This window comes from Scyliorhinus canicula, chromosome 7 (assembly GCF_902713615.1).
Source record: "Scyliorhinus canicula chromosome 7, sScyCan1.1, whole genome shotgun sequence".
Lineage (NCBI taxonomy): Eukaryota > Metazoa > Chordata > Chondrichthyes > Carcharhiniformes > Scyliorhinidae > Scyliorhinus > Scyliorhinus canicula.
This window is the reverse complement of record NC_052152.1, coordinates 119,664,329-119,679,000: the sequence shown is the minus strand read 5'-3', so window position 1 is coordinate 119,679,000 and position 14,672 is coordinate 119,664,329. Positions and strand designations below refer to the sequence as shown.

General features: G+C 46.7%; 1 protein-coding gene across 2 annotated transcripts in view; it reads left to right on the top strand.

Annotated features, from left to right (window-relative positions):
- The window catches only part of wu:fc50b12 (uncharacterized protein LOC103911624 homolog), a 35,257-nt gene extending 20,810 nt beyond the window's left edge, over window positions 1-14,447 (top strand). For both annotated transcript variants that reach the window (XM_038801259.1, XM_038801258.1), the window contains exons 4-5: window positions 1,933-2,096; window positions 14,116-14,447. In XM_038801259.1, coding sequence (XP_038657187.1) covers window positions 1,933-2,096; window positions 14,116-14,344 — 393 coding nt within the window. In that variant the 3' untranslated portion in view covers window positions 14,345-14,447. The remainder of the gene's footprint in view (window positions 1-1,932; window positions 2,097-14,115) is intronic.
- Window positions 14,448-14,672: the final 225 nt, after the last annotated feature.

Below are 14,672 nucleotides of genomic sequence, written 5' to 3'. Positions count from 1 at the left end.
AGGGGGCATAGATTAAGGTCTGTGCAGCAAAGTTTAGAGGAGATGTGCAAAGCAGGGTTTTTACACAGTGGGTGGTGAGTGCCGGGAATGGGCTGCCATGGGAGATTGTGGAAGCAGATACATTAACAGTATTCAAAAGGCATCTCGACAAATACATGGATAGGATGGGTATAGAGGGATACGGCACTAGGAAGTGCTGAGGGGTTTGGCCAAGGGTGGTATCATGACTAGTACAGGCTTGGAGGGCTGAAGGGCCTGTTCCTGTGCTGTGTTGTTCTTTGTTCATCAATCCTCCTATTCCCATGCCCACTCGCATATAGCACCGGGAGTAATCCTGAGATACTGCTTCCCTCTTCCAATCTTGTCGTTAGTATCAATGTAGACCTCTGGTTGTTCTCCCGCTCCCAAAATGATGTTCTGCAGCCATTCAATGACGTCCTTCACCCTGACACCAGGGGCACAACACACCATCTTGGAGTCGCATTTACTGCCACAGTTATTGCTGCTCCACTCTTCATTCTCCCACCCTGTGCAGCTGATCCACCCATGGTGCTACGGTACCCGCCCCTGGGGAACTATCACCTTCACTATTATCCAAAATGGAAAAACCGATCAGCAAGAAAGGGGGATCCCAAACTACCTACCTGGTTCTCTTAGACTGCCTGGCGGTCATCCATTGCCGCTCTGCCTGCACACTCTTATCCTACAGTGTGAGCACAACATGCTATCCCCATAGTTCTCAGACTCATGGATGCACCATAGTGACTCCAGCCACCATTCATGTTCCAGAATGCAGACCTCAGCTTCTGCAGCCAATGGCATTTCATGCAGATGTTTTCATCTCAGAAACATGAGGAATCCATAGCTTCCCACATACCGCAGGATACGCATTACACTCGGCTGAGCTGCCCTGCCATACCATAATTTTCAAAATATTTACTACAATTAGCAAACTTACCAGTCACTCACCAATCAGCTTCTTCCTCTGTACTGAAATAAGAGCCAGCTAGTGGAGGCTGAAGACAGGTAGGAGAAGGAGGAAGCACCTCCCTCACTTACCAAACCCCCAATTTACACTCTGTGTAATTAGGGCAGACAATGCAGCACAGGGGCAGGTCTGTTTTAATACTTTCTGAAAAATAACTGATTCAAGCTTCTGAAAAACAATTTCTACTTAACTAGCAGCAACTGCTCCGGAGAGCTAATATACCCTTTTCTCTTAACTTATGGAGTCAATTTGTGTTAATTGCTAAATTAAAGAAGAAACTAGACTTTATAAAGTATTTAACCCTTAATTCCCCTCACTCGCCAGCTCGCAGTGTATAACTTCTTTGTTTTATACAATAAGCCTCTATTTATAAAACTAGGGAGGAGCAGTGATCAGGAGGGAGGTGGCGGTGATCAGAGGCAGACGGGCAAAGATCTGGAGGGGGGGGGCAGTGATCAGGAGGGAGTGGGGCACTGATCCGGAGGGGGAGGGATCTGGAGTGGGAGGGATCTGGAGGGGAAGTAATTGGGGGGGGGGGGGGGGGGGATGCAGTAATCGGAGGGGGGTGGGGGAAAGTTTCCAGGAATAGGGCATGATGAGGGGAGCAACTAAGATTGGGAGAGAATAAGGGAAGAGATCACTAGGAGGCCTGTCCTTCATTTGTTTCCGATCTAATATGTTCTTAACTGTTGAATTGGTCTTTGTTCAGTCACTCACTCTGACAGTGACTCCACCAGAATCAACAGCCCCATCATGTAAAACTTTCTACTGGTGTCTATCATCCATCAGTTGCATTTCATCTTGGATCTAGAGTCATCATCCCCATTTGCCTCAAATCACAATTCTATTGACTTCCTCTAAAGTTTTATTCACTGAAGTTTCTGCTTTGAATGTATTTCTGGCATTTTTCGTATGTTGTTTTAAAAGTTCTATTCCTGGATCAGGATGCAGTGATCAACCTGAAGTCTGTCCAGGAACTTGCCAAAGACCTGGGCTTTCAATGGACGATCGTGGCCTGCGAGCTGGGCTTCACCAGGGCAGAGATCAGCCGTTTTCATACAACCTCTGTGCAGAAAAAGGTGCAAGCAAAGAAAATGTTAGAGAGCTGGTATGTCTAATTTTACATCAATAGATCAAGTCATCTCAAGGTGTTGTATCTCTCTTGTTATATCCTAAGGTTTTTCAATTCTTGCTTTTCTGCTTTCATACACAATTGTTCAAAACTGTGGACAATTGACCCAGTCTCCAAGGGTGCATGGTAATTGGTTGATGGTCTATTGCTCCTCTCAAAGACCACCAAAGAACAAAGAAGATCAAAGAAAAGAACAACACAGGAACAATACGGCCCTACAACCCTGCGCCAACCATGATGCCTGTCTAAACTAAAATCTCCTGCATCTCCTCCAGGGTCCGAATCCCTCTATTTCCATTCTATTCATGTCCTTTTCAAGATGCCCGTTGAACGTCACTATTGTACCTCCTCTAAACTTTACCCCTCACATCTTAAACCTACGTCCCCTAGTAATTAACTTTTCAACACTGGAAAAAGCCTTCCGACTATCCACTCTGTCTATGCCCTCATAATTTTGTAAACCTCTATCAGGTCACCCTTCAACTTCCGACGCTCCACTGAAAACAATTCAAGTTTATCCAACCTCTCCCATAGCTAATACCCTCCAGACCAGGCAACATCCTGGTAAACCTCTTCTGTACCCTTTCCACATCCTTCAGGTAGTAAGGCAAGCAGAATTGTACACAATATTCCAAGTGTGGCCAAACTAAGGTTCTGTTTGGCTGCAGCATGACTTGCCAAGTTTTATACTCAATGCCCTGACCGATGAAGTAAAGCATGCCATATGCCTTCTTAACCACCTTATCCACCTGCATTGCCACTTTCAGTGATCTGTGGACCTGTACATCCAGATCTCACCACTGCAATGAAGTAATTGTTCTCTTTCAACTTGGATTGCAGTCGATTGCTGACCACTCAGTTGACCTTCTTCCTGCACTGGAGGCCAGCCCTTCTGGTCACACTCCCAGTGTTCACAGCGCCGTCACCTCACCTCATCACAGGCAGCACTCGCTGCCCTATGGCTGAGCCTCCTGGACCCCTGATGGGACAGGGCATCCCTTCTGGCCTCTACAGCGTCTAGCAGCATCCTCATGTCTGTATCCCCAAATCATGGGGGCGGTCTCCTCAGTGCCATTGTTGCGGGATGGCTGGGGCTGGCTGAGATACTGCAGCTTAAGGCTGCTTGACATTGTTAGCGGGGGACTGGCGAGCGCGGTCCCGGCGAATCAGCTGGCGCGACTTCATTTGCGGCGAGAAGCCCGTGAGGCCTCGTTAAGTGGACCAATAAACATTGACTGGCATTGCCAGCCTCGCTGGGCCAAGCATCGGGAAGCTCACGGCACTTCTCGTTTGCAACAACACTTTGAAATCTTTCCGGAGAATCGCGACCCAGGTGTTCGAGTCTCTCCAGCATTGTTTTGGTCGCTCCCCGATACCAAACAACTCTTATCCAAGTCACAAGAGACATCCTGTGTGACTGACAAAGATGAACATTTCTCCTCGTCCTTCTCGACCTGTCTTTACCCTTTGACATGGTTTCACCACACCACCTCCTCCAAAACCTCTCCACTGTTACCGCGATGGCTAGGACTGTTCTCATCTGCTTGCATTATTATCAATCTAATCCAAACTAATCATAGCCAGAGAAATGCTAGCAATGGCTTTGCTTCCTGCTCTCGCACCATTATCCAGATTCCCCAAAGGATCTATATCTCATCCATGTGCTACCCCTCATAACATCATCCAAAAACATATCATCAGGTTCCATGTGGACCCTGATAACACCCAGCTTTACCTCACAGCCGCCTCTCACAAATACTGGAACTGTTACCAGATAGCTTGTCCAACATTTAATATGGGATGACCAGAAACTTCAATGACAACTTCTATTTATATAGCACCTTTAAGCTAATAAAATGTCCAAGGCATTATGAGACAAATATGACATGCACCATATAAAGACACTGCTGTCTCACAGTGCCAGGGACCTGGGTTCAATACTAACCTTGGGTCACTATCTGTGTGGAGTTTGAACGCTCTCCCCGTGTCTGCATGAGTTTCCTCCGGATGCTCCAGTTCCTCCCGCAGTCCAAAGACATGCAGGTTAGGTGGATTGACCGTGCTAAATTGCCTCTTTAATGTCCAAAGCTATGTAGGTTAGGTGGAGTTACAGGGTAGGATAGGGTGCTCTTTCAGAAAGTCAGTGCAGACTCGATCAGCTGAATGGCCTCCTTCTGCCCTGTAGGGATTCTATGGACGGATGGCCAGAAAGCTTGGTAAAAGTGTTAGATTTTAAGGCTTATCTTAAAGGAGGGAAGAAAGGTGAGGGGAGAGCTGTTAGGGAAGTTGGAAATGAGACGGTAGCTAGCAAAGATGGAGTGATTAAGTGTTGATATTCTGAGGACAGGAATGATGATGCCAGATTTGATGGAGAGAGAGAGACAGTACCTGGGAATATTGAACCATTAACAATATCGACTAACATGGGACCAGGAGGAAAAGGTGGGTAGACAGCAGTTCAGTGGGAATAGGGTGGAGAGTACAGGAGATGGTCAGTCTCATGAACAAGATTTGATTAGACAGCATGAGGGGAGATAGGAGAGAAATGAAAGAAAGATACAATTTCAAGAACTAATATTGGGAAGATCAACACCATTATCTTTCATCCTGACCCCAAACCTTTCAATTGAATTCACCCCTATTACGATGACTGGGAATCATAATTTGAAAAACTAGTGATATTCAAGGGTTACCAACTCTGTGAACCTCAGTTTTGCCTCTGAATACAGAGCTTGCTTTATGGATGCTTATACACATACACATACATACACATGCACACATAGACAAATTCAGATTTACATGCATATGCACATGCACATACACAATTGCAGACAAACAGGCATACACAAACACACATGCACACACAGCTGTGCACACATACATGCATACGCACATGCACACATACATACACATGTACATGGACGAACACACATATGCACAGATCAAACAAATGTAAATGTAAAAATGTAAATGTCGCCACAGTCTCATGGCCCATAGGCTGCTCTCCCCTTTGAAAGCTGACTGGTGGTGATTTCACCTGAGGGTTACCACAGCTCAGGCGATGGGAAGGTTGAGAAGCCGATGCAGGAGTTGAATCTGCCATCCAGCCAACTGAGCTAACCGACCCGTGTGTTTGCACAGACTCAAATACATGCACACTCATACGCACAAATATGTACGTAAACACACACATACACAGACACATATACAGACACATGTGCACGCACATACATATATACACAGGCACATATATACAGATACATGGGGCCCACATAGGGGTTGCAGAGTGGTTAGCAATGTTGCCTCACAGTGCCTGGGACCCAGGTTCAAATCTGGCCTTGGGTTACTGTCAGCTTGGAGTTTGCACTTTCTCCCCATGTCTGTGGGGTTTCCTCCGAGTGCTCCGGTTTCCTCCAAAGGTGTGCAGGTTAGGTGGATTAGCCAAGATAAATTGCCCCACAGTGTCAAAAGATGTGCAGGTTAGGTGGACTGGCCATGCTAAATTTCCTCTTAGTGTCAAAAGATGTGCAGGTTAGGTGGATTGACCATGCTAAATTGCCCCTTAGTGTCCAAAGATGTGCAGGTTAAGTGGCTTGGTCATGGTAATTTTCCCATTAGTGTCCAAAGATGTGCAGGTTAGGTGGATTAGTCATGCTAATTGCCGCTTAGTGTTCAAAGATGTGCAGGTTAGCTGGATTGGTCATGCTAATTGCCGCTTAGTGTTCAAAGATGTGCAGGTTAGGTGGATTGGTCATGCTAATTGCCGCTTAGTGTTCAAAGATATGTAGGTTAGGTTAAGGGGTTCTTGGGATAGGGCGGGGGAGCGGGCTTGGGTGAGGTGCTCTTTCAGAGGGTCAGTGCAGACTCGATGGGCCGAATGGCCTCCTTCGCCAATGTAGGGATTCTATGATTTGCACATACAGATACACATATGTGGACACATGTGTGCACATATAGACAGACACACACATATACAGACACATGCGTGCATATATGCACAGATACACATATATAGACACACACGCCCACACATACATAAACATGCACAATTATACAACCTCTCTCCCAATTTCAAATTGATTGATAGTCCATGAGGTGTCGGATCCCTATCAATGGATTTTACTCAATATGCTTCATTATGGATTGCAATTATGTTGGTCCTGAAGTGCTTTGGAATGCCCATTGTGTAGGTTACCAAGGAGCATGAATAGACCTTTTCAGACTATTCTGTTGCTCAATGGATCATGGCTCATCTTAACCATATCAACCTTCCTTGGTTCTGTATCCCTCAATACCCTTGCCAAACAAAATTTTATCAAACTAAATTTTAACATTTTCACTGAACCCTACCCTCAACAGCTTTTAGGAGGTACCAGATTTCCACGACTGTTTGTGTGACGAAGTCCTTCACCACAGAACAGCTTATCTCTAATTTTAAGGTTACAGCCCCTTTGCAGAAGTGTGAGGTTATGCATGATGGCAGAAGGAATAGAGAGAGGCTTTGTCAGAGGGAGGTCATGCCTAAAAGATTTGATTGAATTTTTTGAGGATGTGACCAGGTGCGTAGATGAGGGTAGTGCAGTTGATGTAGTTTATGTGGATTTCAGCAAAGCCTTTGACAAGGTCCCACATGAGATACTTCTAAAGAGGGAAAATGCACACGAGATACAGGGTAATTTGATAAGGTGGATTCAAAATTGGCTTAGTTATAGGAGACAGGGGGTGATGACAGACGGCTGCTTTAGTGACTGGAAGCCAGTGTCCAGTAGAGTACCACAGGGGTCTGTGCTGGGCCTTCTATTATTCGTAATTTATATAAAAGACATAGATGACTATGTGGTGGGTAGGATCAGTAAGTTTGTGGATAACACAAAGATTGGCTGCGTGGTTAACAATGAGTTTGAGTGTCTTGGGTTACAAGAAGATATAGACGGGATGGTCAAATGGGCAGATAAGTGACAGATGTAATTCAATCCAAAAGCAGGGAAGTTCTGCTGAACCTTTATAAAACTCTGGTTAGGTCACAACTAGAGTTTAATGTCCAGTTCTGATCACCACACATTAGGAAGCATGTTAGGATCCTTGAGAGGGGGCAAAGGGAGATTTCTGGGTTTGAGGGGATTTTATCTACAAGGTTCAGTTGGAGAAGCTGGGGTTGTTTTCCTTGGAGCAGAGGAGATTGAGGGGAGATTTAACAAAGGTGGACAAGATTATGACAGGACTAGGTGAGGTAGACAAAGAAAATGGGGGGCAGGGGGACACAAATTTACAGTTTTGGGCAAGGGTGGCAGGGGAAATGTGATGGGGAACTTGGTTACACAATGAGTGGTAATGACCTGGAATTTATCACAGTAAAGCTGTGACCTGATTGGCTGGTTGGGAATCTACACTAAATTTAAAAATTAAGCATTGTTAAACTAATTAAACATAATTACGTAATTACTGTGGCAGTAACCACTGCTGTATATATTAGGGTATGTATGGTAAGGCCCTGTACTACAGGTACGGGGGTGGTCCCTGCCTGCTGGCTCTGCCCAGTAGGTGGAGTATAAATATGTGTGCTCCCCGTACTGCAACCATTTCGCCAGCTGCTGTAGGAGGCCACACATCTTAGTGTAATGAAGCCTCAGTTGTATTCAACTCTCGTCTTTGTGCAATTGATCGTGCATCAATTACTTAATTAAAATTTAGAGGGGTATCTAAGCCAGAGATCGGAGAGTACTGTATTTAGCTTTCGCATTTTTGTAGAAATCTAGTGCCAGGAAACATATAGTTAACAGTAACTTTAAAAAAAATTAAGTTTAATTTACTAGTTAATTAACACAATGTCAATTAGAGGGGTGCAGTGCTCTGACTGTGAGATGTGGCAGGCCCGGGAGGCTTCCAGCATCCCGGATGGCTTCATCTGCAGAAAGTGCACCCAACTGGAGCTCCTCACAGACCGCATGGTTCGGTTGGAGCAGCATTTGGATGCACTTAGGAGCATGCAGGTGGCAGAAAGCATCACAGATAGCAGTTATATAAATGTGGTCACACCCGAGGTGCAGGCAGAGAAATGGGTGACCACCAGAAGGGGCAGGCAGTCAGTGCAGGAATCCCCTGTGGTTGTCCCCCTCTCAAACAGGTATGCCCCTTTGGATACTGTCAGGGGGAATAGCCTATCAGGGAAAAACAGCAACAGCCAGAGCAGTGGCACCACGGCTGCCTCTGATGTTTAGCGGGGAGGGTCAAAGCTCAGAAGAGCAATAGTCATAGGGGACTCTATAGTCAGGGGCACAGATAGGCACTTCTGTGGACACGAAAGAGACTCCAGGATGGTATGATGCCTCCCTGGTGCCAGTGTCCAGCATGTCTCCGAACGGGTAGTGGGCATCCTGAAGGGGGAGGGCAAACAGGCAGAGGTCATTGTACTTATTGGTACTAACGACATAGGCAGGAAGGGGCATGAGGTCCTGCAGCAGGAGTTCAGGGAGCTAGGCAGAAAGTTAAAAGACAGGACCTCTAGGGTTGTAATCTCGGGATTACTCCCTGTGCCGCGTGCCAGTGAGGCTAGAAATAGGAAGATAGAGCAGCTAAAAACGTGGCTAAATAGCTGGTGTAGGAGGGAGGGTTTCCGTTATCTGGACCACTGGAGCTCTTCCGGGGCAGGTGTGACCTGTATAAGAAGGACGGGTTGCATCTAAACTGGAGAGGCATAAATATCCTGGCCGCGAGGTTTGCTAGTGTCACACGGGAGGGTTTAAACTAGTATGCCAGGGGGTGGCTACCGGAACAATAGGTCAGAAGGTGAAAGCATTGAGGGAGAACTAGGGAATATGGCCAGTATGGCTCTGAGGAAGAGCAGACAGGGAGATGTTGCTGAAAACAGCGGGTCCGGTGGCCTGAAGTGCATATGTTTTAATCCAAGAAGTATAACGGGTAAGGCAGATGAATTTAGAGCTTGGATTAGTACTTGGAACTATGATGTTGTTGCCATTACAGAGACCTGGTTGAGGGAAGGACAGGATTGGAAGCTAAACATTCCAGGATTTAGATGTTTCAGGCGGGATTGAAGGGGATGTAAAAGGGGTGGAGGAGTTGCGCTACTGGTTAGGGAGAATATCACAGCTGTACTACGGGAGGACTCCTCAGAGGGCAGCGAGGCTATATGGGTAGAGATCAGGAATAAGAAGGGTGCTCTCTGAGGTGTCCTCCCGTAGTACAACTGTGATATTCTCCCTAACCAGTAGCGCAACTCCACCACACCTTTTACATCCCCCTCTATCCCGCCTGAAACATCTAAATCCTGGAACGTTTATCTGCCAATCCTGTCCTTCCCTCAACCAGGTCTCTGTAATGGCAACAACATCATAGTTCCAAGTACTAATTGGGGGTTTACTACAGGCCTCCCAACAGCCAACGGGAGATAGAGGAGCAGATAGGTAGACAGATTTTGGAAACGAGTAAAAACAACAGGGTTGATGTGATGGGAGACTTCAACTTCCCCAATATTGACTGGGACTCACTTAGTACTTAGTAGGGTTTAGATGGGGCAGTGTTTGTAAGGAGCATCCAGGAGGGCTTCTTCAAACAATATGTAGATAGTCCAACTGGACCTTGTGTTGGGAATGAGCCCGGCCAGGTGGTAGAAGTTTCAGTAGGGGAGCATTTTGAGAACAGTGACCACAATTCAGTAAGTTTTAAAGTGCTTGTGGACAAAGATAAGAGTGGTCCTAGGGCGAATGTGCTAAATTGGGGGAAGGCTAATTATAACAATATTAGGCGGGAACTGAAGAACCTAGATTGGGGGCGGATATTTGAGGATAAATCAACATCTGGCATGTGGGAGGCTTTCAAATGTCAGTTGAAAGGAATTCAGGACAGGCATGTTCCTGTGCGGAAGAAGGATAAATACGGCAAATTTCGGGAACCTTGGATAATGAGAGATATTGTTGGCCTCGTCAAAAAGAAAAAGTAGGCATTTGTCAGGGCTAGAAGGCTGGGAACAGATGAAGCCTGTGTGGAATATAAGGAACGTAGGAAGGAACTTAAGCAAGGGGTCAGGAGGGCTAGAAGGGGTCACGAAAAGTAATTGGCAAATAGGGTTAAGGAAAATCACAAGGTTTTCTACACGTACATAAAAAGCAAGAGGGTAGCCAGGGAAAGGGTTAGCCCACTGAAGGATAGGCAATGGAATCTATGTGTGGAGCCAGAGGAAATGGGCGAGGTACTAAATGAATACTTTGCATCAGTATTCACCAAAGAGAAGGAATTGTTGGATGTTGAGTCTGGAGAAGGGTGTGTAGATAGCCTGGGTCACATTGCGATCCAAAAAGACGAGGTGTTGGGCGTCTTGAAAAATGTTAAGGTAGATAAGTCCCCAGGGCCTGATGGGATCTATCCAAGAATACTGAAGGAGGCAAGAGAGGAAATTGCTGAGGCCTTGACGGAAATCTTTGGATCCTCACTGTCTTCAGGCGATGTCCCGGACGACTGGAGAACAGCCAATGTTGTTCTTTTGTTTAATAAGGGTATCGAGGATCATCCAGGGAACTACAGACCGGTGAGCCTTACGTCAGTGGTAGGGAAATTACTGGAGAGACTTCTTCGAGACAGGATCTACTCCCATTTGGAAGCAAATGGACCTATTAGTGAGAGGTAGCATGGTTTTGTGGAGGGGAGGTCGGGTCTCACTAACTTGATAGAGTTTTTCGAAGAGGTCATAAAGATGATTGATGCAGGTAGGGCAGTGGATGTTGTCTATATGGACTTCAGTAAGGCCTTTGACAAGGTCCCTCATGATAGACTGGTACAAAAGGTGAAGTCACACGGGATCAGAGGTGAGCTGGCAAGATGGATACAGAACTGGCTAGGTCATGGAAGGCAGAGAGTAGCAATGGAAAGGTGCTTTTTTAATTGGAGGGTTGTGACTAGTGGTTTTCCGCAGAGATCAATGCTTTTCGTAGTATATATAAATGATTTGGAGGAAAATGTAACTGGTCTAATTAGTAAGTTTGCAGATGACACAAAGGTTGGTGGAATTGTGTATAACGGCGAGGACTGTCAGAGGATGCAGCAGGATTTAGATCGTTTGGAGACTTGGGCAGAGAGATGGCAGATGGAGTTTAATCCGGACAAATGTGACATAATGCATTTTGGAAGGTCTCATGCAGGTAGAGAATATAAGTGAATGGTAGAACCCTCACGAGTATTGAAAGTCAGAGAGATCTAGGTGTAGAAGTCCACAGGTCACTGAAAGGGGCAACACAGGTGGCGAAGGTAGTCAAGAAGGTATACAGCATGCATGCCTTCATTGGCCGGGGCATTGAGTATAAGAATTGGCAAGTCATGTTGTAGCTGTACAGAACCTTTGTTCGGCCACACTTGGAGTATAGTGTTCAATTCTGGTCGCCACACTACCAGAAGGATGTGGAGGCTTTAGAGAGGGTGCAGAAGAGATTTACCAGGATTAGCTATGAGGAGCGGTTGAATAAACTCGGTTTGTCCTCACTGGAACGACGGAGGTCGAGGGGCGGCCTGATAGAGGTCTACAAAATTATGAGGGGCATAGACAGAGTGGATAGTCAGAGGCTTTTTCCCAGGGTAGAGGGGTCAATTACTTGGGGACATAGGTTTAAGGTGCGAGGGGCAAGGTTTAGAGGAGATGTACGAGACAAGTTTTTTTACACAGAGGGTCATGGGTACCTGGAACTCGCTGCCGGAGGAGGTGTTGGAAGCAGGGACGATAGTGACATTTAAGGGGCATCTTGACAAATACATGAATCGAATGGGAATAGAGGGATACGGACCCAGGAAGTCTAGAGGATTTTAGTTTAGACGGGCAGCATGGTCGGCACAGGCTTGGAGGGCTGAAGGGCCTGTTCCTGTGCTGTACTTTTCTTTGTTCTTGTTTGGAATCTACTGTCTACGAGGGTGGTGCACTGATTTCAAAATGGGATTGATGCATACTTGAAGGAAACTTGCAAGGCTATGGAAAGACAAAGAGGGATTGGGACTAACTCGAGAGACTGTATAGGCTTGATAGGCCAGTTTCTGCGTTGTCTACGACTCTCATTCTGGAGGTCAGAATTTCTCTTTCTCTCCTGTATCATTCTTCCAACTATTCTTCAGCACCTCCGTTCAATCACCACTTAATCTTTCATATTCAAGATAATTCAAATTGGGCAACCTGTATACGTCTGTTGTTCCAAACACTAAAGTCGGTGAAAATGAGGCTCTGGAGAGGGCTGGACAGAAAGACCTGGCAGATAAACTGCAGTCCCTGCCCTTGGGAATCAGAAACTGAGTAGGCATGTGGAGTGACACTCAGCCTCCCCGTCCCCTATCACCACACTCACCTTAATCAGCTTGAGGGTTGACTTGGCCATCCTGTGTACACTGTATCGTTGGGTTGATCTTGGTGGGGGCTGAAGGTATGGATCTGCTGTTGTACTGCTCCTAGACGTGGAGGAGCAGTATAACATTTCCTGATTTTCGTGTTAAAGATAGGCGTCAAGAGCAAGGAAAGACTTGCATTTGCATGGCACCTTTTACAACCTCGGGATGTCCCAAAAACATACTTTGAGGTGCAGACTATGCAGTGTCTCAAAAAAAGAAAGAGCTTGTAGTTGCACAGAATCCTCCCTGACCTCAAATGTGTTTCAGAGAAAATACTTTGGAGGATCGTCAACAAACATCACTGAGATAAATGATTGACTAATCTGAGTGAGTAATCAATGTTGACTGGCACACTGGGAGAACTTTCTCAGCCACGATGGCAGACTGGATATTGGTTTTGTCTTTCATCCAAAAGTCACTAAAAACACAGAAATGTTAACCCCTCCCAGCTTCTGTTCTCAATTTTATTAACTGGAAATCACAGACTGCTGACTGACTTAGTGACGGGATCCCTCACAGCTGCAGCCTCACTAATAATAAAAGTCCAGTCACCGAAATATTGGCAAAATGAGATGGCAGAGGGTTGGTGCAGATACCACGGGTGGGATTCTCTAATCCTGCGGCAGAGTGTCCACGCCGTCGTAAACACTGTCGCGTTTTACGACAGCGTGAACGGGCCACTGCCAGGACTAATTCTGGCCCCTACAGGGGGCCAGCACGGTGCTGGAGCAGTTTGCACCGCTCCTGCTGCCGATCCCGTAGTGAACTGTGCGCCGTGGAAGCCGCGGATGCGGAGTGGCGCCGGCGCCAACGCGCGCATGTGCAGTGGCCTCTTTCAACACGCCGGTCCCGATGCAACATGGCGCAGGGCTACAGGGGCCGGCGCGTAGGAAAGGAAGCCCCCAGCTAGAGAGGCCAGTCCGCCGATCGGTGAGCCCCGATTGCGGGCCAAGCCACATCGGAGGCCCCCCCACGGGGTCAGACCCCCCTCCCCCACAGGCCGCCACCCGACACATCAACGCCGAGGTCCCGCCGGCACAGAGCAGGTTAGAACGGCGCCGGCAGGACTCGTTTTCTTTTTCACAGCCGCTCGGCCCATCCAGGCTGGAGAATCGCGGGGGGGACCGCGTAGAGCAGCCCGCGACCGGTGCAGCGCCAACCATGTCGGCGCCGATTCTCTGCTCTGTGGAGAATCGCGTGCCGGCGGCGGGGTGGCGTGGCCCGGTCGCGGGGATTCTACGGCCCGGCCCAGGGCTGGGAGAATCCAGCCCCACATTTGAAAACTTAAAACAATGACAGAATATTCACAACCGTTCTAATTAGTTGAACTGGTGCATTCGCCATGGCAACAGCTCTACCAATCAGAGTCCACATGCCAATCAATCAGCATTCTCTTCTCATACAGTATAAATTGTTGTTTCTCCTGATATTGGTGTTCTTAAATTGTCCTGATGAATGCAAGTTGAAAAACTTCAACAAAATGTGTTTTCTCTGCAATACTCAAGTTCAGCATTACCAACCAACAATTTAGTGGTTGATATAATTATAAAACAATGAAAAATAACCGATTTTTAAAAAAAGAGCTCTTCTCTGATTGAAAACCTTTCTTCGTGTTTAGGTATGAAAAATCCTGGAACAAATTGAACAAAACAAAGATACTGCAGGATGCTCTGGAGAGAGCTGGGCGGAAGGACCTGGCAGATAAACTTCAGTGTCTGCACTGGGGGCATCAGAAACTCAGTCACCGAGTGGAGCTACCTTCAGCCTTCCCATTCCTCATCACCATATACAAAACCATCAATAATAGGGAGGGTCTACAGAAGATCAACCAGCTCAGCCATAATTAATAAGGAAAGAACAAGGGAGGAGCTGGGACAGTGGTGCAGTGGTTAGCACTGCTGTCTCACAGCGCAGAGGACCCAGGTTCAAACCCAGCCCTGGGTCACTGACTGTGTGGAGTTTGCACATTCTCCCCGTGTCTGCGTGGGTTTCGCCCCCACAACCCAAAGATGTGCTGGGTAGGTGGATTGGCCATGCTAAATTTCCCCTTAATTGGAAAAAAAGTTAAAAAAAGAAAGAAGTGCTGTTGTCTTGTAATAATGCTCTGTAAAGTACATCATAACATTGATAAACTTGAAATGTGGCTTCTGCTCTATAAATCTGTCGTGGCTTGAG